At 47.4% G+C, this 23033-nt stretch overlaps 2 protein-coding genes and 1 long non-coding RNA gene across 3 annotated transcripts in view; 2 read left to right on the top strand and 1 right to left on the bottom strand.

Annotated features, from left to right (window-relative positions):
• The window catches only part of Lama1 (laminin subunit alpha 1), a 121466-nt gene extending 118400 nt beyond the window's left edge, over positions 1 to 3066 (top strand). Inside the window, exons 61-63 of the mRNA XM_075956011.1 lie at positions 947 to 1080; positions 2122 to 2344; positions 2906 to 3066. Of these exons, the coding sequence (XP_075812126.1) occupies positions 947 to 1080; positions 2122 to 2344; positions 2906 to 3066 (518 nt within the window). The remainder of the gene's footprint in view (positions 1 to 946; positions 1081 to 2121; positions 2345 to 2905) is intronic.
• Positions 252 to 22163, bottom strand: LOC142839734 (uncharacterized). Its single transcript, XR_012908824.1, has 2 exons — positions 21674 to 22163; positions 252 to 3339 (listed from the first exon to the last, which is right to left on the bottom strand). It is a non-coding gene; the product is annotated as an uncharacterized LOC142839734 (long non-coding RNA).
• LOC142840023 (putative sperm motility kinase W) lies at positions 9889 to 11361 on the top strand. The gene has a single exon (XM_075956503.1). The coding sequence runs from the start codon at positions 9889 to 9891 to the stop codon at positions 11359 to 11361; it is 1473 nt and encodes a 490-aa protein (XP_075812618.1).
• Positions 22164 to 23033: the final 870 nt, after the last annotated feature.

Raw genomic sequence — 23033 nt, 5'->3', positions numbered from 1 at the left:
CTGCACCTTCCCCAGGTTTATGTAGGGCATGTTCCCTGTCCAAGTTAATAAAGACCTTTGATTTAGAAAGCAGGTGTGTCAGCTGAGCGGTGGCGCACACCTTTAATCCCAGCACTCAGGAGGCAGAGGCAGATCTCTGTGAGTTCGAGGCCAGCCTGGTCTACAGAGTTAGTTCCAGGATAGCCGTGTCTACACATAGAGAAGCCGTATCTTGAGAAACAAACAAAAAAAGCAGGCGTGTGCATCTGTAATTCCAACATATGCAAGTAGGACATTTATTCTGTCTAGGCTATGATAGCATCACCTTTCCCTTTTTATTCAGCCCCGGCATGTGACAAATGCCTTCTATTGTCAACCCCAGGCATGGTGACAAATGCCTTCTATTAACAATATCAAACTCTTTTTGTCCTTTGAATTAAAGAATAAAATTATTCAATTCCCACTTTGCAAATACCTACTGTAGAAGCTGATTCAAACCAGTAAATGATGCTATCCAAGGTACATACAAATTAAGAAGCTAAAGTCTAAGGGGGATAAATCTACAACACATGGAAAGATCACCAGACTGAAGGCACGAGATGTCCCCAGGGCTGCAGATGACGGAAGTCCCTGCCGGTGCTTGCTCTGGTTTGTGACTGAACACCCTCTTCAATGGCAGTGTACCAACGTACCAATGGTTGTGTACATCCGTGATCTCGGCACTCAGGACGCAGAGTCAGGACAGCTTGACTACATAGCAAGACTCCATTAAAACAAACAGAAGCAGGAAAAAAAAAGCAATGTTTCTTCTTACTGGGGAATGGAAGAGCTGAGACCCAGAGGATGGGGTGGGAGCGTAGCATGATCTTGAACTTGGCCAATACCATGAATGCTTAGCCAGCCAAAGGCAGCCTGGAAAGTCCATCTTGTGGGTTCTCTCAGTGACAGTGTGTCCTGTGTTTTTCAGTCAAGGAAGGCTACAGAGTGCGATTAGATTTAAACATCACTCTGGAGTTCCGCACCTCCTCTAAGAATGGCGTCCTCCTGGGAATCAGCAGTGCCAAAGTGGATGCCATTGGCCTAGAGATTGTAGACGGCAAGGTAGGTGCCCTGCTTCCATGCCATAGCTGTTCCTGGTGTTCATTGTCCCTTTCCTCCCCTTTGGGGCCACATGAACATGCGGAGGGGAGTTGGGGTCCCCTCTCTTTCTGTGGGGTGTCAGTTGGGGCCCCTGAAGTTGGTCCTCAGGGGCCCCTATACGTTTGACTGTTGGCACAAATGGCCTGGGGTCTCAGTGCTGCCACTAGGTGGTGACATCTCCTAGGCCATGTACACTTCAACCCTTGGGGACTAGACTTCCCAAGTGTCTTCGCCAAGGCTGCATCTTCAGCTGGAGCTACCATCCATCCCACTGTCTGGCACATGAGAGAAATGGGCATGTATGCCGTGCCACACTTAGCCACAGAAACTATGGACATTGGCGTCTTGGGTTTCCCTCTCCTGGTGAGCTCTGCCACCAGTTTTATTATAAGATGCTTCAGTGTTCCCTTTGGAAGGCAACAAAGATGGTGTCCCTCAAATTCACATGCTAAAGCCCTACCTACTCTTACCTCTCAGGATGTGATCTTGTTTAGACTTTAAGGAGGTAATTAGGAGCTAGTGAGATGGCTTCCTGGGCATAAATGCCAGGTGCCAATTCCAACAACCTCAGTTCAACCCCCAGGATTCACAGGATGGTAGGAAAGAACCAATTCCAGCAAGTTGGTCTGTGGTTTCTGTATGTGCTCATGCATGGGCACACAGATACACACAATAAATAAATGTGAATGAAAGGATAACTCGATTAAAGTGAGGTCACTGACGTGCGCTCTGAGCCAATCTGACTGTGTCCGTGTAAGTAGGAGGCACCAGGGCACACAGAAAAGTCCAGTGGAACAGAAGTCTCCTTGCAGGCTCCCATGAACCTACTTGCTTGTTTTTAGCATTTCATTTCCAGGTTCTTGGCCCTTAGATTTCCCACAGTGGGAACAATTCATCAATGCTCTGTGCTCCATGGCTTCTTGGTCTTCTGGCTGAGATCTAGTGCAAAGAAGACGGTGGTCTTGAACAGAAAAACCTCACCCAAGTGTTTGCTTTCTTCAGGTCTTATTTCACGTCAACAATGGCGCTGGTAGGATAACAGCCACATACGAGCCCAGAGCCTCCAGAACTCTCTGTGACGGGAAATGGCACACGCTCCAAGCCCAGAAAAGCAAACACCGCATTGCCCTGACTGTGGATGGGAATCCTGTTAGGGCTGAAAGTCCTCACACCCATTCCACCTCGGCCGACACTAATGATCCCATTTATGTGGGCGGCTATCCTGGTATGTATGACTCCAGTCTGTTTACCTTACGGGAAGCCCAGTCCCAGGAAGGTAGAACCTCAGAGGAATACAGGCTAGGGATTGAGAGATACACGGTTCAGTGACAAGTCTCATGGTTTTAGAAAAGCTGTTTAGAATATCACACCTAAACATTCTTGGGGAATTTAGCATAACCCTCACACACACATTTCTCACTGAGAACATTGGTTCTGATGGCAAGCAGATGATTGTACCTCTTCCCTCGATGGCTCCCAAGGTCGGGTTCTAAGTCACAGGGTTAGGCAGGCTTCATCCTCTTGCACCAATTTTGCATTTTGAATTGAGCATTTAAGATGTCCTGAGAAATTACTGCAAATCCTTAACGCCTGTTGCATGATTTTTCAAGTCACGGCTATGTCTTCAAGTGTTAACAGTTCCGAGGAATTCTGCCATCCACTAAAGCCACGTGTGTGGGAAATAGCCTAGTTTGACAGAAGATCTACTTAGATTATTTTTGTCTTTTATGTACAACGTTTTGTATCAACAAAATTGAGCAAGGCTTATCTCTTGTTTTCTCAACAGCCCACATCAAGCAGAACTGTCTGACCAGCCAGACCTCGTTCCGGGGCTGTGTGAGGAATCTGAAGCTGAGCAGGGGAACACAAGTACAAGCCTTGGACTTGAGCAGGGCCTTTGACATACAAGGAGTCTTCCCTCATTCCTGCCCTGGGCCTGAGTCCTGAACTGCTGCCAGAACCCTCCTTTGGGATCATTGCTAACATGCTGAGGAGAAACAAGTTGGTGAACTCAAGTGTCTTCTCTTCAGGTTTCATTTCCAACTCAGGTTATGTTTCCAGAGAAAAATGCTGTATTTATGTTGAACTAAAGCCACATGTACAACAGATACCTCTATTAAATAGTCCAAAATGTCAGTTGAATTCATGGTCTCCTTTTTCAGGTTGTCCAAATGGATCTTGTGGACATGGTGCATTCTGCTGAAGACTTGACAGTGTTCCCTGGGGGGTGGCAGATCACAGTATTAGATTAGAGCAGAATATGGATAGTTTCATTTCTTCTCTCTTTGCGTTTAACCTTCATACATTGTTCTCACTGGGTAGCAATTAGGACACAGTCTAGTTGGTTTCCTACCAAAACAGAAACATTGTCAAGGACTCTTTTTTTTTAAGATTTATTTATTTATTATGTATACAACATTCTGCCTTGATGTATGCCCATACGCCAGAGGAAGGAGCCAGATCTCAGTACAGATGGTTGTGAGCCCCCATGTGGTTGCTGGGAATTGAACTCAGGACCTCTGGAAGAGCAGCCAGTGCTCTTAACCTCTGAGCCATCTCTCCAGCCCTGTCAAGGACTCTCGATAGGATCCAGAGTCTGAGACATGTGATGGCCCACGGTTGGGATAGAACTTAATGCCTCTCCTCACATGTAGCCAGGGAAAGAAGATCAAGTTTTCAAGAGAGTGAAATCAATAAGTGCCATCCTCAGGAAAGAATTTATTAGATAAAACTTTCACTCCTCTATGATTAGTCACATACATCTTTACGTAGCCCAGTCTGGCCTTGAGCACACTTCCCGAGTCAGCTTCTCACATCTGATTCTTAAAGTTTGCCTCCATGCCCAGCTCAAGGACTTTAAAGTAGCTATTATTTCATCTCAGCATTATGAGGACAAGGAAATATTTGCGTGTTTTAGGTGTATGAAGTGACAGAAATTTTAACAAAGAATTGGGAAATATGAGAGAGATTGAAATGGAAGTTATTTGTTATTTTTTTTATTATTATTCTTTTACTTTTTAGGCCAGGGTCTACTATATAGCCCTAGATGTCCTAGAACTCACTATGTAGAGCAATCTAGGATCCAACTCAGAGATCCTCCCATCTCTGCTTCATGAATACTGTGAGTAAAGGTCTGTGCCATCATTCCTGGACAAAAACAAACATCTAATAATTCAAGAGTCATATTTAAACATAGTAAAGATAAATGTTGCAAACCCATAGGCAACAGTATGCTAAGCACTGAGAAGATGGCATCACTCCTTTGATTTGGAAGAGCCAACTGTGTCTACTCTCAATATTTTTCTTTTTATTTATTCTTTGTGTCTTTCACATCATGCATCTCCGTTCCATTCATTTCCCCATCCCTTCATATCCACCCTCTGCCCTTACAACCTCCTCCTCCCCAGAATAAAATAATATAAAATTTAGGAGAAAAAAAGAAAAGAGAGAAGGAAAAAAATCAATTTAGTCACAGAAGCTGTAATGTGATGTTGTAGGAGGCCGCTTGTTTGTTCCTGGCTGCTCAGTCCCGAAATAACCACACAGAAACCATATTGAAATAATGAATATTATTGAATAATTGGAAATCAATACTGTTTGGCCAATAGCTTAAGCATATTTCTGACTAGCTCATATCTTAAATTAATTCATCTCCATTAATCTATGTATTGCCCCAACGCTGTGGCTTACCAGGTCATGTCTGGCATGTCTGTTTCCTAAGGGGCTTCATAGCTTCTCATGTTCCTCTGCAGTTACCGATGTCCCAATGTTCCAGATTTCTTGTCCCCGTTCATGTGTTGGCGAGCATCCTGGCTGTTCCTTTTCTGAGCTATTGTGAACCTGGCTATGTAAGCATCCCTGTCGTCCATTGATGGGTTAGACAGCAATCCTAGTTTAGTCTCTCTGAGGAACTCAGTGCTGGCAGTCAAGGAGGCTGCCCCTAGGTTCAGTTCCCACTAGCAGTGTGTAAGCATCCATGTTCTCCACACCTTGCACGGCACCTGTTGGCCTTGCTTTCCTAGGTACTAGCCATTGTAACCAGGGTGAGAGGTGACTTCCAAACACTTTTTATTCCCTATCACGGATAATGAGCACGGTGAACACTTGTTCGAGTTTGTCTTTCTTCCTCTGAGGACCATCTCCTCAGTCCACTGTCCTGTTCATGGATTGGATGAAGTGGTTTCTGCTGTGTCATTTACAGCTTTCCATGTGTTAGAAGTGTCAATCAGATCTAGAGCTGATGACTTTCTGTTTTTTTGCCTGTTCTGCAGGTGTCCCTTTACAGTGGCCACTTTCCCTTTGTTTGTTTTCAGTTTCACATAAGCCCGCTTGTGAATTCCTGACACGATTTCCTAGATTACGTGGTAAAGTGTGTTCTGATTTCCTGCAGCACTTCAGGTCTTATCTTTGTGGCTTTGATGCATTCAGAATGATCCAGATGTGGGGTCATGAGGAGTTCACTCTCTTACATGCTGATTTTCCGTTTTCCCTACAGCATTTGTTGAGAAAGCTGTTCCTTTACCTATAGTTTTCCTTCATCAACTAGATAGATTCAGGTGAGTCTTGGCATGTGGACTTATTTTCAGTCCTCCATTTGATTCCAGTGACAAGTCTTGTTTCTGTAGATGTGTGGTATTGGGATAGTTCCAGCAGCATGTTTTTTCTTCCTCCTCTTCGTCTTCCTTCTTTCTTCACTCTACACCTCTTCCTCTGCTCCTCTTCATCTCTTTCTCTTTTTTTGAGGCAGGGTCTAAATGTGTAGCTCTGACTGTCAAGAAACTCACATTGGAGACCAGGCTGTCCTCACACTCAAGGGTGTGCCGCCTGCTCTGCCTCTCAAGGGCTGGGATGAGTGGCACACATTTCCTCTGCGTCGTTAGGCTTATTTGTAGTATTTCCTCTGAAGAGATTTTGTGTAGGATTGGATTTCCTGGTTGCTTTCTCAACAAATCTAAAATTGGTTTGTAGAATCAAAATGGTATTTGGATTAGACATATAAATACATTCTATAATGATAAAAATGTAAACACTGCATTATGCCAGAAATGGAATAATTTCTGCAGTAGCTTTGGCCTGAGGATTTTTCTTGGATCTGTTGAAAATTGGCATTGTGTCCATTCAGGTTTAATAATGTACTACTTGGGACACGGCCATCTGCCAGACTGGCTTGGAGATTTTCTTTGTGTCTAGCATCCTTGAAACAGCAAGAGTGGCCCAGATGTAGGGTTATGTGAATGGTGATGGAAAGTGACTGTAAATGCTATATATGTTCTATCACAGTTTATTAATGATGACTAAACATATGACCTCAGACACACAAGACAAAGTTAAATACATGTCTAGGGACCGAAATGATATGATCTATGTTTTAGAACTCTCAACTGAGTTGTATATAAATAAAGAAGTTGGATATACATAAAAAGCACCCTGATTTCTAGCCAATCAGGCTTCGAGATTTCCAACCATCAATGGTCTGATTCAATTCTTACATCGCCTCCTCCTTGTCTGCTCTCTGAAACCCGTCAATTGCTTGGGTTGGCCCCTGGCAGTTGTCTTTATTGTGGGAAACCAGAGGGAGGGCTCTAGGATGCTCTCAGTCTCCTTGTTCATCTACCAGGTTCATAGATGCCTGGACTCCATTGAGTGGACACACATACAAAACTCGTGTATGTACATCCAAACACACACACACACACACATATCTAAACCCTTGAGCCTAATCTCCAGTGTCTTGGAGAAACCAGCCTCTGTCTACCAATCCTATTCCTGATGCTTCCCCGGGACACATACAGGGGGCGCTGCGACTGTCCTCATTGAATATGCTGGCATTCTAGGACATCTTTCCGCCTCTGCTGAGCTCTGCAGTCTGTCCCAGGGCCATGACCAAGAGCTAGGACTAATGGGCTTTTCTCTACTCCTGTGATGTCAGAAGGGTCATGACTCTCAGGACTGCGTCCATGGATGGAAGGAAATAGCTCCATTAAGAGGATTTCCTTGCTTTTGAGTCTTCTGGCATTCCTAGTATTGAGTCTTCCTCCTCTCTGAAATGATCATGCTGCATGCTTAGTATCTGAATATTATATATTTGAGGGCTAAATGAGAAAAGCACTAACCAGCTGTAGTGGGCCAGTTGCCTCCGTTTAGGGCATTGGAGAACCGCAAGCTCATGCGCAGACAATCGCACACAGACACAGCAGTCTAGGAGGCAATTCATCTCAAGATGTGAGCACCTTCCTTTGTCCACCTCAAGTGTAGATCCATGTAAGGGTCAGCAGCAGACTTGCCTCCTGGTCAGTACACGGAGAGGGAGGGAAAATCAATGGAAATGTGTGTGGTCTCAAAGAGTGAGGTTCTGTACACAGTTGGGGAGGCTTTGGTGATCCCACTGTGACTTGGAAAAGGGAAAGGAAGAAGGACAAGAGCACATCTCCAGCTTTGATGGGGACACCTGGGACTTACTTTTCTTCTTGCTCTGAGAAGATACCTAAGAAAAGCAACCCAAGAAGGAGGGTATGCTCTGGCTCAGACTTTGTTGCCACAGTACATCATGGTGGGGAAAGCAGGTCAAAGGAGAGAGAGCAACTGGTCACATTGTGTCACAGTCATGAGTCCCAGACAGCTGACTGCTGAGGTTCCAGTAATTTCCTCAGATTTTCACAAGGGTCACACTGTGTCACAGTCAGGAGTCCCAGACAGCTGACTGCTGAGGTTCCGGTAGTTTTCTCAGATTTTCACAACTGGTCACACTGTGTCACAGTCAGGAGTCCCAGACAGTCTGACTGCTGAGGTTCCAGTAGTTTTCTCAGATTTTCACTGCTGGCGATGCAGCCTGAGGAACTGTTCCACACATAATCTTCAGGGTGGGTCTTACTAACTCAGAGACACTTCTTTCAGAAACACCCTCAGATATGTGCCCCAGATATCTGCCTCTTAAACCTAGAGCCTGTCATAGTACCCAGAGCAGGTTCAGGTCTGGGAATCCAAGGTGCACTTAAAGAGAAGAAAAAAATTTCACAAAAATCACTTCAGGCCAAGAAACGGGAGGGCTTCACGAGGGTAGGGGAGGGCACAGAGGAATATCTGGAAAACCTGCAGAGTCAAGCTGAGTCAGCTCCTGCCCGGGAAGATGTTGCTGACATTGTGTGGATAATAAATACATCTTGATCCTGGAGCAACCAACTTCTTAGAGTCACTGCCACTTCTCAGAATGCAGGACAGGAAGTAGTCTCTGACAGAGAGGGCAGGAGTACTGGTTGGTTCTGCCAACTTTACACAAATGAGTCACAGGGGAGGGAAAACTCAGTAAGAAATTGGCTCCATCACTTCATCCTGTGATCATTCCGTGGACCACTTCCTTCATCACTGATGAGGCTCTAGCTCTACCAGCCCACTGTGTGTGTGGGGGGGGGGGAGCAGCCCTGGGAAGTGGTCCTGTTTCATATGAGAAAGCAAGCTGAGCAAGCTAACTTTACCCCAGGGCTCTTGCCTCTGCCCTGCTTGAGTCCTTACCCTGACTTTCCTCGGTGATGGGCTTTGATTGGAACATACAAACTAAATAAACCCTTTCCTCCCTAAGATGCTGTTGTTCATAGTGTGGGACAGCAAGCACATGAATGCTGGCCCCACTGCCATGGAGTGCCCTAGTCCCTTCCTTCAGGAGGAGGAGGTGTGCTCACGATTGGGAAGATGAGTCAGAACAGAGTGGACGTTTTACTTTGGTCTCTCGGTTCCCACCACTCCTTATGAACTAGTTTATGTTTGTCTCAAAGACAGCAAGAGATTAAAATCTGGTTCAGAGGCAAGATCCAGAATAGAGACTCTCAGGAACTGTGAGATAGGATTGGCTGGAGATGGCTCGAGAAGCAGACGAGAGGGGGCAACCGTGCTCTAGAAGCTGCCCTGATCGTCCCTGGTCACTGGTCAGAAGGCCAATCAACCCTCAGGATCACAAGAGAGAAATCAGATCTCCTATCTATAAGGAGCTGAGTCGCCACAGTGGTTGCCCTGGACGCCATGAGGTGAACAGGCACAAAAACAGCCTAGGGCCCTCTTCTTCCAACTACCACTGCTTCCTAAAGAAGAAAGCAACTTCAAGCCCAAGAGACCCCAGGGGGCCATGTCCTACTTTCTGAGCATTCATACTTAAAGTGCCCCCTTCCTCCACAACAGTGGCCCCTGGACCAGGACCAGGACTAACAGGTTCAGGATAGAGAGTGACCAAGAACTCCCCATGCCCTTTATTCCCTCTGACCCCAAAAATGGAAGACTGTAAACATGGCTTTGACAGAATCTCCTAAGGACTTTGTCTTTTTGTAGGATACCTGTTCAAACTGTATCCCATCCTTAAAGAGCCAGACACAGTTTGAGGTCCTTAGGATACAGCTACAAAGGCCACTGCCACTGTGCTGGCTGGAATCTCTCAACGAGTAAGCATCTGTCTCTTTGATCTACTGAGGCCGAAGCTGGAGGATGCTAGTTGCCTTTTCCTAAGTAGGGGAAAGCTGCCTGTGGTCAGACAGGGAGACAGTCACTGTAGGCTACAGCCTGCTGCTATTGGTCCATTTCTTGCTCTGACCTCACAAACAGTCACTGAGATGGAAGAATGGGCGGCCTGCATATAAGGCTGTAGCCTAGGCTGCATTTCTGTCCAGAGACCATGGAGCTGGTTCTGTGACCTGTGGGACTCCTTCATTCGTGTCTTAATTAGAGCTGTCTATTTGATCTCCGGCACAACCTTTCTGGACAGGAGGCCAGTAAATACCAAGCCTCATGCCCTGCTTCTCCCAAAAGGGGAGCCTAAACAAGCAGTACAAAATACTGTACACCATCGGCCAGGGTGGATTTGGCTATGTACAACTGGCCCTCCATCGCCGCACAGGCGTGGCCGTCGCAATTAAAGTTGTAGAAAATGTGAAGAAACACCTGCGCCTCGTTCTATCAGAGATAGCAGCACTGGAAACCATGCGACATCCACACATCATCCGCCTCTTCCAGGTTTTAACGACCACAAAATACTGCTATATAATAACAGAGTATGTGCCGGGAGGCAATCTGTACCAACTGGTTAAAGAAGAAGGCAGGCTGCAGGAGGGACACGCACAGGTAATATTTGGGCAGCTAGTGTCAGCCATAAGGTGCTGCCATGACCATGACATCGTCCACCGAGACCTGAAGCCCCCAAACATCCTGCTAGATGCACATGGAAATGTGAAGCTGGGAGACTTTGGCCTTGCTACCATGTGTGGAGCTGGCACTGTGCTGTATGGGTGCTGTGGGACCAAGACCTACAATGCCCCAGAAATGGTTCTGAGGGAAGGCTATGATGGGAAGAAGGCAGACGTGTGGAGTCTGGGTGTGCTGCTCTATTTTATTACCACTGGGCACCACCCCTTCAGAGGAAGCACCCTGGAAGAGACCGAGAAAAAGATCACTATTGGCATGTATAACATCCCAGCTCACATCTCTGGGCAACTTGAAAATCTCATTCACCAAATCTTAACAGTTGCCCTAGAGAGGAGGCCCTCCATTGAAGACCTTCAACATCATCCATGGGTCAAGAACCCTGAAGAAAACATCTCTAGTGACCCCTACCCAGATCCTAAGATTGTTGACAAGCTGTTTGACCATGGGTTTGCTGCCAACGAGATCTTTGACTCACTGCAGAAGCGGAAATACGATGAGATAATGGGGACATACCTGTTACTACAAGAACAGGAACACCAGGGGCTTGACTCCACCTCCTCATTCACTACGGCAGACCCTGGCCCTGCACCTCCACCATCTCCAGTCCCTCCTTTAACATCGGGTCGTTACCTAAAAAGAAGAGCCAGTGAGCCCACCTTTGGCCTTCTTCACACCCGGCCTTCACAACAGCACCTGCCTGATGTGCTGACACTATCAGGGCAGAAGATAAACCGGAGTGTCTCCATGCCTCTATGGTGTTCCCAGAAGAAAAGCCCCACTTCGAGCCATGCCCCGCTGACCAAGGCCGCATCTGCCCCATGTGTCTACCACAGCAGGGTAGAAGAAGAAATGCCCCTGCCACCTGGGCCTGACTCCAACATGGAAAAATCATGCCTCCCTCAGACCATCGAGTGCTTCAGAGGACTGTGCAGGAGAATCAGAGTTTGCCTGTCAAGATTGTGTTACTTCCCATGGGCTTCAAATCCACAAACCGGGCGTGTGTTCAACACCAAAGTGGCTCCTCTGAAAGAGTCAGGAGGCAGACGCAGTAAGGAATAGGCAAGTATGTAAGAGATGATGCATATGTATTAGAATCAGGAGGCAGACGCAGTGAGGAGTAGGGAAGTACGTAAGAGATGATGCATGTGTGTTAGAGTCAGGAGGCAGATGCAGTGAGGAGTAGGGAAGTACGTAAGAGATGATGCATACGTATTAGAGTCAGGAGGCAGACGCAGTGAGGAGTAGGGAAGTACGTAAGAGATGATGCATATGTATTAGAGTCAGGAGGCAGATGCAGTGAGGAGTAGGGAAGTACGTAAGAGATGATGCATACGTATTAGAGTCAGGAGGCAGACGCAGTGAGGAGTAGGGAAGTACGTAAGAGATGATGCATACGTATTAGAGTCAGGAGGCAGACGCAGTGAGGAGTAGGGAAGTACGTAAGAGATGATGCATGTGTGTTAGAGTCAGGAGGCAGATGCAGTGAGGAGTAGGGAAGTACGTAAGAGATGATGCATACGTATTAGAGTCAGGAGGCAGACGCAGTGAGGAATAGGCAAGTATGTAAGAGATGATGCATACGTATTAGAGTCAGGAGGCAGATGCAGTGAGGAGTAGGGAAGTACGTAAGAGATGATGCATGTGTGTTAGAGTCAGGAGGCAGATGCAGTGAGGAATAGGGAAATACGTAAGAGATGATGCATACGTATTAGAGTCAGGAGGCAGACGCAGTGAGGAATAGGGAAGTACGTAAGAGATGATGCATACGTATTAGAGTCAGGAGGCAGACGCAGTGAGGAATAGGGAAGTACGTAAGAGATGATGCATACGTATTAGAGTCAGGAGGCAGACGCAGTGAGGAATAGGGAAGTATGTAAGAGATGATGCATACGTATTAGAGTCAGGAGGCAGACGCAGTGAGGAATAGGCAAGTACGTAAGATATGATGCATACGTATTAGAGTCAGGAGGCAGATGCAGTGAGAAATAGGGAAGTACGTAAGAGATGATGCATGTGTGTTAGAGTCAGGAGGCAGACGCAGTGAGGAATAGGGAAGTACGTAAGAGATGATGCATACGTATTAGAGTCAGGAGGCAGACGCAGTGAGGAATAGGGAAGTACGTAAGAGATGATGCATACGTGTTAGAGTCAGGAGGCAGACGCAGTGAGGAATAGGGAAGTACGTAAGAGATGATGCATGTGTGTTAGAGTCAGGAGGCAGATGCAGTGAGGAATAGGGAAGTACGTAAGAGATGATGCATACGTATTAGAGTCAGGAGGCAGACGCAGTGAGGAATAGGGAAGTATGTAAGAGATGATGCATACGTGTTAGAGTCAGGAGGCAGATGCAGTGAGGAATAGGGAAGTACGTAAGAGATGATGCATGTGTGTTAGAGTCAGGAGGCAGATGCAGTGAGGAATAGGGAAGTACGTAAGAGATGATGCATACGTATTTTATATTTCATTTTCACCATGTATTTTTCATTTGAAAAATCAAAAATGTGTATGTTTGTTGTATCCAACAGGTTGTTCAGATGTCTACACAATTTGGATGGAAACCTGGAACTTAGCATACTTCCTCAGGAAGAAATCCTCCAGGAACATACCTAGGTGGAATCCGATGCAGCTGGACTAGCAGTAGTCAGTAGGACTGGGATCAGTAATGGGACAGGGAATGTTGATCTGTTGTCCATAGAGAACAGATGTCCAGATTGGAAGACTCTGTTTAGGGATCCAGTGAGTTGGCAAAGTGACAATGGTCAAACCACAAAGGGGCCAATTCAATGTCTCCCTACAGTTTGTCTGCACAGGCAGAGTGTGCTGAGCTCGTGAGGCCTGACATCACAGTGTCAAGGCCAGGACGAGCTGGATACCCAGTTCCTGTGTGCCCTGCATATGTGTCTAGAGCAGATGTTTGCAGGACCCGAGGCCTCTCCACAGCAGCATTCCAGGAGCATGCCCTCAAGAGACAGAGTGGGGAGCCAAGCTCAAAGAAGATATTGTTGGACGAAGAAAACCATCAGACATCTGTCACCTGTTATCCCTGGGTTGTCAGTGTGATCTGGAACAAAACTTTTCTATGTTCATTTGCATTATGCTGATTGTGACTTACACTTCCAGGTTACACTGTGTTATGTCAAAGCACAAGTACAAAGTGGCTACTCATCTCATATCCACAGTCAAGAGCAGAGAGAAATAAATGCATGCATTTAAGCTTGCTTGCACTCCACTAGAGGTACCCCCTCCTTTGCAGTCTAGGACCGAAGCCTACAGAATGGCACTGCCCTAAAGAGTTGCGTCTCTCCATACCAGTTAAGATAATCAAATACCTCCTCTACAGGCATGCTCACAGGTGAACCTTTTCTAGATGATTCCTCAGTGCAGACTGGAGTCCCAGGTCACTCTTAGCTGCACCATTGCTCCCAGTGAACACCACAGCTCCCAGCACTGAAATCTCTCAGTTCTATGGCCAGAGACTTCAGCCTCTTGGTTCAAAGGAGACATCCTCTCTTCTCCTCTCCCCAGAATAACTGACTTTGTCTGTAGTCAGCAGACATCACCGGGCCGTCTGTCCCCACTGTGTCCAGGCCCAATGCTTCCTAGTCTTAGATTATTTCCCACCAGACCATGCTGCCTTCGGGTCAACCCTTTCTTCTCTTTCCAGCTCTGTGTGGCTCATGTCAAGTTGTGACGCCCATCCTTTCCTGAACGGTTAGTGACTCCAGTCCACATTCCTACTACTAGCCTGTGCTAGCGTGGACTTGGCAGAGTCAGTCAGTATCAGCTCCATTTTGGTATGGATGTTGCCTACAAACCTTAGCCTATTTCAGACAGATGGGTGAGCTCTGAGAGCCCAGGTCACCTTGTCAAACTCTTAAAATCATCTACAGTGCCTCACTTACTTCTCTGTCTCCCCCTCTGTCTGTCTGTCTCTCGTGTCCACCTGTCTGTGTGAGCAGCACCAGTGTGTGCTCTTAGCATGTGGAGGTTGCAGGATAACCGTATAAACTCATTCTCCCCAACTGCTCTGTAGACTGAACTCTGTTGCTTCTTCCTCCAAATGTTTTTGCAGGTGGAGACCCTGATGGACATGAAGCAATGCCAGCACTTGCTGGAGAAGTCAGGGATGGCTCTGAGGAGTGGGAGTCTTGGCCTCGGCCCACACATGTTTTGCTGTCTTTCCCTGGATGCCAGTCAGGACAACGAGACCATCTCTGTCCCTCAAAATTGCCTTGGTTGTTGTTTTGGGGAACCCTCAACCTCTCACCTTACTTCTCTGACTTTAGACCTTACTGAATCTTAGTGTCCTGGTCCACATACCCTTTTCTTTACTAGAACTTTCTCTGGCTGTAACTGTAAGTATGTACAATTTTAGAACGCTGCTACTCACATTAGCATACTCAGAGCCCTTGGCCAAGGAAGCTCTTGCTTACATGTGAGGAGAGCAAGCCAGGAACTTTAATCCTTCCTCAGGGATGAGAATAAACTAAAGCTCAGAGCATGACTTTGCCACGGTGTGGTCCCTGAGCCTGGAAGCTCCAGACTCCACTGTCCAAGCTTCTTGGTTTATTTTGTGTTGGGACCTTTTCCACTCCTTACTTGGCAGCGTCAACCAACGCTTCAACAAAAACTGCAGTCCAGATAAGCAGGGGCAGGGCTTCCAGTGGGATCTTGACCCATCTTGGTTCTCTTGGCTTCCATTCCTGCATTCTCCAATATATACATGACATTACTCCATAGGTCTCGTCTGCTCCTATGCCCTGAACTCAGTGAGGAGTTTTGAAACAAGGAATAAAATAAGGAAATACAGGGTCTAGAATCTATGAGAAAGCCCGAGTCAGACCCATGAGGCACTGGGAAAACAAAAACCTGTTCAGGTTCTAAGACCCTGTGAAGAGATGAAGACAAGGTAGAAAGGGGGCTCACCGCAGGAAGTGGGTCAGAGGTCTATCCCCTGCTTGAACGAATCTTCTGTTTAAAGGGAACACTAACAAATTCCCCTCATTACTGTCTTCCGGAAGACAGGTCAAGGTGCTGCTGTCAGAAGGGCTTGGTGGTATGAGCACTGAGATTTTCCCTCTGGAAAAAAAAGTCAAGCCATGCATTGCCCATCCAAGGGTCTTTTCTCAGGAGATCACCAAGGACATCATTTTTGGATGCAGGTAAGATGGCCAACTTAGAGGCCCTTAGCTTCTGATGCTAACACACTAAGGTTCTGAACAGCTATGTGGGAAGAGGGCTGAGAGTGCAGCTCAGTCTGGAGCAGGTGCCCGTAAGAGAGGCCCTGGCTCTGTTCTCAGTCACTGTGGGAAAATGTCTATATTCTGGAATAGGGAAGTTCCCAAAGCAGTGTCAGGTCTCAGGAAATGCAGCAGAAGCTTAGTTTGCACCAAACTCTGCCCTGAAACTGAGGAGGCGTTGATTATGGCTGGAAAATATATGCGGTTCATGAAGGAAGGGGCTGAGAAAAGGGAAAATGTGGCCCTGATGTAAAATAAATTAATTTTAAACTGCATCTTAAAAATACCCTAAAGTAGTATCCAGCAGGACCCTTCCCACTAAGGGTGCTGGGATGGGGATGTTGAGAAATGCTTTCTTTGCATATACCTAAGCAGAAGGAGAGACCTCCGTTTCTCATCAGACCTCTCTGCTTCCCTTCTGCAGCCTTTCCAGGGCCCACTTTGCGATTGTGATCCCAGGTCCCCTGGTTAGGGCTAGGCGGTGGGAAATGGCTGCTTAGACACAACCCCACCCCTATGCTGGAGCTGTCATTTAGTGTGGTCACCATGGTCTTTTCTCCTCTAGTGCCATCCAGTTGTGGCATAGACATCCTGCTAGAATCAAAGGACAATGCTTCTAAACTCTCACTATTGGAAGGACAGGGTACTTAGAAAGGGGCATTGGTGCAAGGAAGAAATCTGATCAACAGGTGGATTGCACTCAAGAACACAGCCCCCATTACACACACCTATTTCATTGTTCTCACTGCCAGCACCTTGGCTTATGGTCCAGACCTCAGTCACCTTTCAGACCTCTCTCCCTCGTGTAACACATCAGACAGTCGCCACGTCCAGTGTCCCACTCAATACAGCTCTAAGGTGACTCAGCTCTCACTACACAGCTAGGGTGGGAAGCTTTCCTTTGTAGCCCTGCAGCCATTCTTGGTCTCTTCCGTACACTTTCCTGGAACACTCAGACCTAGGGAATGTTATCCCAGGATTCCCTCCCCTTGTCAGTCCTCACAGCGTCCAGCACGATGTCCTCTGCATTTTCAGAGCCTATGCACCAACTCCGCCCATCAAATAGAGCAGCTAAACCACACTGCGATTGTTTTCTGAACTGGTCCATGGCTCACCTCTGTGCTGCTCAGGAGGTTTAATGCATCTCTCAATTTTCCAGGGTCCCCTTGGTGAGATGACACTCGGAAGGGGAGCAGAGGTGGAAGGTCCTCTCTTGAGCATCCTAAGGGAGCTTAGCTGCTGATGCACACATGGAGGGAACTGGCCTTTGTGGAACCCCATATGCTCTAGGAATGTAAAGCAGTGAGACTGGGGTTCCTTCAAAGTGGCTGTATCGCATGTTTTCTCACAGCAGAGAGAGTGTCTTTCTAAATTTTACATGGGAGCTTGCCTTCTCCTATAGGCCTGAGCTGGCTGTCGTACAGCACACGCTGGGAGATGAGAGTTCAACAAGAAAGCAGTCCACTTCTTCTGGCCAACAGGGAACCACTGACCACCTGACTGCCAATTCTTTCTGTTGCCTGGAGATCCCAGATACTCCGGAGTTTATCGGGTGGGGAGCACATGGGCTACAGGGCAGCTGTGGTGTCTGATGCAGAAGTACCTCCACTTCCTGCTCATTCTGCCCTCCTCCTATCCCTGCTCTCTGCCTTCACAGAATGCTATGCTGTTCTTCAAGCTTTCCCAGTCTTCCTGGAGAACTCAATCTGCCTGGTCATTAGAACCTCCTGCAAAGCGTATGACCTGGAAACACGTGAGCTTCCATTATTATCCTTGCATGCTTTTAGTGTTCTGACTGGGTATATGTAAACATTTAGGAAGTTCAAGTTCAAACTATGCAGACAAGACACTTTAGAAAACTGTCAACTCTCTTGTCCCTTGCCATTTCGGTCCACTAAGCACCCTCTGACAACTTATCTTGTTCCCATCCTTTCCTCCACCTTTTTGGTCTTTGTCAGTTGCTACTGACACATGGTCATCCTTTTCCTGTCTTCTGGCAATGACCTCGTTGCTTTTAGTGGGCTACATCATTCTCCTTGGGTGCTTGTTAGGAAGACCATCCCACCTGTCCTGTCTGATGGGCAATGAGCATTGGCAAATGATTTGTGAGAAGAGTCCTTGCCCAGATGCAAAGTGGTATTGATGGGCTGAACCTTCAGGGAAACTCCCAGGGCTGGGCCTGAGGGTTTCAAGAGAAGCACAGTAAGTTGTTACACGTTAGGGAATTCCCATCTTGCTGTATGCCACTGTGATATGTTCAAGAACTGAAGCACTGTGGCAAGCTAAATTCTGGAGTACTCATTTGGTACTGAGAAGCCTGGATACTACTTTTCCATAGAAGGCTGAATTTAGGAATGTCCAGGCAGAGTTCAAAGAATTCCATGTTCAGGTTTCACACATACCCAGGGCTGAAAGACAAATCTTCTAAAGTCCTTGACTTTCCCACAGACTGTCAACACAAGCTACCAGCACTAGGTCTCATGAATGGTCATTCACTTGCAGCTAACTTTTCATCAAACTTTCCTTCTTTTTTTTGTCTCATGGGCTTGCTACATCCTGGCATATGCCATGCTCTCCTCTGCTGATCCCTTGTTCTCCACCAGGTTCTGGGACAGAAGAAAGCCTGGATGCTGCTGCCATGAGCTGTCTGCTGGCATGTACGCTGGAGAGAAGCTGACTGGTTTGTGGACTTTTCCTGACGTCAAGGTGTCTGCATGGTGAGACAGGCTAGGTTCCTACAGTTCCGAATCAGTTGTCATGACGCACCACACTCTGTTCTACTGGGGAAGGAATAGGATAGGAAAAAGGAGAGCAAGCCTGGTCAAGAGTTGGCTTACTCCTCACTATAGTCTCAGGGATTCTCAACTCTGCACCACATTTGCTGTGGTCAAAGGTGCAGCACAGGCTCACTGTGTTATGAGTAACTGTTCCTGGGCCGGTTGATGAGTTGGGTCTGTCCTCACTGGATGCTCTTTGTAGACCAATCTGTACCTCTATTTTCATACCTGCCTTCAGTCTGACCAATCTGATAACTTCCAGAGAACATTCCTCCTCTTATCATTTTCAGTAAACTCATCAACCAGATGCTGGAATTCATGTGCCATCTCTAGCCCTCCTGACCCAGTCCTGACCCACGGTGGAGCTCTGTCATCATTGGAGGAATGGGTCCAGGATTATTCAAGACAAACATCATCTATGAACATTTATCAAGATGTAATAAGATGATCTCATCACTCTGACTGGTAAGTAAGTCTAAAATGTGTTCCTTGCAACCCTTATTGGTCGAAGTAGGGGAGAAGTCTTCTGAAGTCCTTTTAGGATCTTGGGTACATGTCTCAGAAGACATCTCTGGACAGTGGCATGTCTGCAGTGTCTCATCATTTCTTCATGATGCTTGTGATCATACTGGGACTTGAAGAGGACACAGTACAGGAACACTCTAGTCTATGGTGCATGAATTTGCCATGTACACAGCAGAGCAGGCACTCATGTGAAATAGCATTTGGACATGTTTTCCACTAGGTGGAAGAGCCATTTGTCCACTGTCCTCATCCCTGGATGAACTGACACATGGGTCTCTGCCCTTGTGGTTTTGAGCCCCAAGGATGGCAACTTTGATGCAGGTGGCTGCAGGACCTGCCTGGTGCTCTTTGCCTGACTCTGCAGATGGAGTACACAGGTGATGTTCTCTGGAACTGCTGACATCATCCCTGCAGCGGCTGCGTGTCACTTCCTCTCCTGGGAGTGCCTGGGTTCCTTACACAGTCTGCTCACTTACCCCAGTCCTGAAGCACTCCCACACCTGCTTCTCTTCACGTGATTACACGCTTACTTAGACCAGGAACAGCTCTGGCTAGATATTTCAGTTCTCAGTCCTATTTTACATGCAGTGTAAAAATGCCAGGCACTCAACACCAGAAACACTCAGGGCTAGGAACTTCTGACTTCACACAAAGTCACCCAGTATGACTCTGGATAGGCAGTATGGCAGAAGTCAACTCTGACCTAAATTGCCTGTTTGACATAGAGGAGAGAGAGAGAGAGAGAGAGAGAGAGAGAGAGAGAGGAGAGAGAGACCACAGTTCCTCTGTCTCAAAGTATAGCAATGGTGGTTTGTTTGTGTGTGTGTGTGTGTGTGTGTGTATTTGTGGGCCACTACACTGCCTAAAGCAAGGAGAGGTGGTTATGTGCTAAGAACATATCTTCACAACGAATCTTGCCCTCCTTACCTTACATATTGTTCTGTAGATTCAGCTCTGACACCGAACATCTTGGCCTCCCTCATGTCCCCAGGTTAGCATATGGATGGCAGCTGAGAGGCCTGGCTAATGTAAGGATGAATGACTTCTTTACGAACCATTTGAATAGCATCTTCAAGGAAGAGAAAGGTGCAAGGAGAAAGGCTCATCAAGTTGCAAGAATAAGTGTTCATCAGGAATTCCAGGGTACAGATAGCCTGACTGCCTGCAGTCAGAGGTTACCCCAGAATCCTAGAAGAGACAGAGGGCTCCTTCCCACACAGGAGAAGAGCCAGAAGTAGCCTCTTGTTGAAGCTATAGCCTTCCAGGGCTATGACGGTGAAACTTTTAACTCTGTGGACACAAGAATCAGAAGTATTTTGTCCAGCCATCTACAGTCTTTCTCATATCTCACGCGGCATAGTTCTGCCCGTTGGACCTCGCAAGTGTCATGTGCTGACAGTGTCCCACATGACACATACGCAAAGGGGGATTTTCTGTCCTTTACAGGGTCTGGAAATAGGCTGGACACACAGTCTACATCAGTTCTGTACTTTGTGTTATTTTCCCTTTTTACACTGGCTTCACTGGGAACAAGGAACGGAGCCTGATGTTCCCGAATCCAGTACTGTGAAACTCAGAATCCCACGGCTCAAAACAATACAGACATCATTATCGGGTGAATCCAAGCACAAGAAATGTGAGGTGGGAATTATACAGATCTACAGATCCAGGATGGAGGAACACTTATCCCACAGAGAATCCTTCAGGGATTCCAACATGGTGGTGGCATTACAGAAAAGGAGCCAGTTTGGCCTACACGAGACACGTATCTAAAAAACTAACCTAACTGAGTGTGAGCGCCCGAAAAGAAAGCAACACAATGTGTATTTCTGCCATCACGGAGGGGTCTGGGCAGGGCTCTGAATGTGGTCCCTGTGGACGGTACTCTGTGAGGAGAGGAAAGGGAGTCTCCCTGCTGTTTTACCTTTCTAGCTTCCTTTGGGGCTAAACTTTTCTCGAGATTTCTATCTCACATTTTTCATCCTTTGAATTACATGCGTCAATGTGACATTTATTCCAGTCTTTTAAATTACCATACTATGTCCTACTTTTAAATTTGATTTCTATTGAAGGATTTTTAGCTCGGGCTGAAGAGATGGTTCAGCGTTTAAGAGCACTGGCTACTCTTCCAGAGGACCCAGGTTCAATTCCCAGTACCCACATGGAAGCTCATAACAGTCTGTGACCCCAGTACAGGGGACCTGACACTTTCACAGTCATACAAGTAGGCAAAATAGGCTGGGGGTGGTGAAGCATGCCTTTAATTCCAGCACTCGGGAGGCAGAGGCAGGTGGATCTCTGTGAGTTTGAGGCCAGTCTGGTCTACAAGCGCTAGTTCCAGACAGGTTCTAAAGTTACAGAGAAACCCTGTCTCAAATAACCAAAAACCACATGAAATAAAAATAAATAAATCATTAAAAAGAAAGAGAGACAGAGGCCATGCTTTAAAAAAAAAAAATTGACTCTGGGTAAGGAACTGTTCCTAAGCTCCCCATACCCTGGTGTGGTCTTCCTGAGGAGGACCCCTGAGACTTTGATGTCCAACATCCAAATAATTATCAGGACTTCTGGAGCAACGCTGTATTGGTCTTTGTAAAACTTCAGTCATTAACCCTAGCCAGCCTGCGGGCAGAGGAAAACACACAGGAGAAAGAGAGCGGGAGGGAGACAGGCGACAGCAGGAAGACAGCTCCCATGGCCTCAGGGGCCCAAGCCTTGGCAGGCCAAGGAAGCAGGACCAGGGCCGTCTGACGAGTTAATGGCGGTGACCCACCCAGACTTCAGGCCCCCACCTCCTCGCAAGCCTCCCTCCCGAGCCCGGGCGCGTACCTGACACACAGCAGCGCGGAACCCCGCACACCCTGCGCGGTTGGAGACCTGCAGTGTGCGCTCCCTGAGCTCCGACTCCTTCCCGCGCAGTCAAACCAGTACACGGTCCTGCAGCTGTCGACGCCTCCGCCTGTCCCAGAGCCCACCGAAAGGCCTCCGGGATTGCAGTGAACACCCCATGGCCCTCCCTCGGGAGCACTTCGCGGCGACGCCCACTCCGCGCGTGCCCTCGGCTCCAGCTGCCATGGCTCGGGGTCTAGGCCAGCGGCGCAGCACCTCCTCGGCTGCGGCCTGGAAGCAACCCGGGAACCGATTCAAACGCTCTCTTGCCGGGGTGCCCCGCGTTACTTCCGCGACCCGCAGGGATGCGCTGTGCGCGCCTCGGAGTCAACTGGCTGCGCCCTCCGTCACCCACAAGAGCCTGGCTTCCTAATGGCTTTTTAACTAGAGAGCAGGAGGGAGAGAGCGATGGGCGGGGCCGGCGAGTCCCAGAGGCCACAGGGAGGGGCGGGGCAAAGCGGGGTTGCACGCTGTCCCCTCCCCCCAACACACACAACGCCACGCCCCTAACAGGGCGGGGATTCGCGCATCCCAAGACCCTGGGGACCAAAGACAGAGGAAAAACTCTCCCATTGCCCCAAGGACCCTTGCCACTTGCAGGCCAAGGAAGCAGGACCAAGGCCTTCTGACAAGTTTATGGCTGTAACCTAACCCGGTTTAGGGCCGCCTACCCCCACCTCCTGGCAATCATTCCTCCTGTGCCAGGGGAGAACCTGACACACAGAAGCACCGAGCCCCGCATAGCCTATGCAGTTCGAATCCAGCAGTGAGTGCTCCCTGAGCTCAGACTTCTTTCCGCACCAAACAATTACACTGTCTTGCAGCCAGCTATGCCTCCTTCCCTCTGATACTCTGACAAGAGGCCTTCAGGTTTGCTGGCGAACGTCACTGCCTTATTGTGGAGACCAACCCACGGCCCTCCCTCTTGGGCGCTTGCTAAAATATAGTCTAATGATCTTATTCACACACACACACACACACACACACACACACACACACACGAATGCAAAGGTCTGTTTAAAAATAAAAAAGAAAAATGCGAATAATGGTAATCAATGAACAGCTTCAAAATGGGTAATTTTTTGCTTTGTATTTCTCTTTATTTTTTTTTCAAAAACAATATACGTTGAAAACACTAACAATTTCAAAGAGGAAATTTTTTCAGAGTATCCATTTCGAAAAATTCCAGACTATTTTTTGGTGATAGTTGGTATTTCTGCTAGATTACTTACATTGCTCTACTTCGAATATTGAATTCACTCATGGGCAGAAAGCAGGTTGGGAATACCCATTACAAGGT

The sequence above is a fragment of the Microtus pennsylvanicus genome, chromosome 22 (assembly GCF_037038515.1).
Source record: "Microtus pennsylvanicus isolate mMicPen1 chromosome 22, mMicPen1.hap1, whole genome shotgun sequence".
NCBI classification, from domain to species: domain Eukaryota; kingdom Metazoa; phylum Chordata; class Mammalia; order Rodentia; family Cricetidae; genus Microtus; species Microtus pennsylvanicus.
The sequence above is the reverse complement of the archived record's forward strand: the minus strand, read 5'-3'. Positions and strand labels throughout refer to the sequence as shown.

Coding starts and splice junctions, on each gene's coding strand:
- LOC142840023 (XM_075956503.1), top strand. CDS start 9,889: ATGCCCTGCTTCTCCCAAAAGGGGAGCCTAAACAAGCAGTACAAAATA.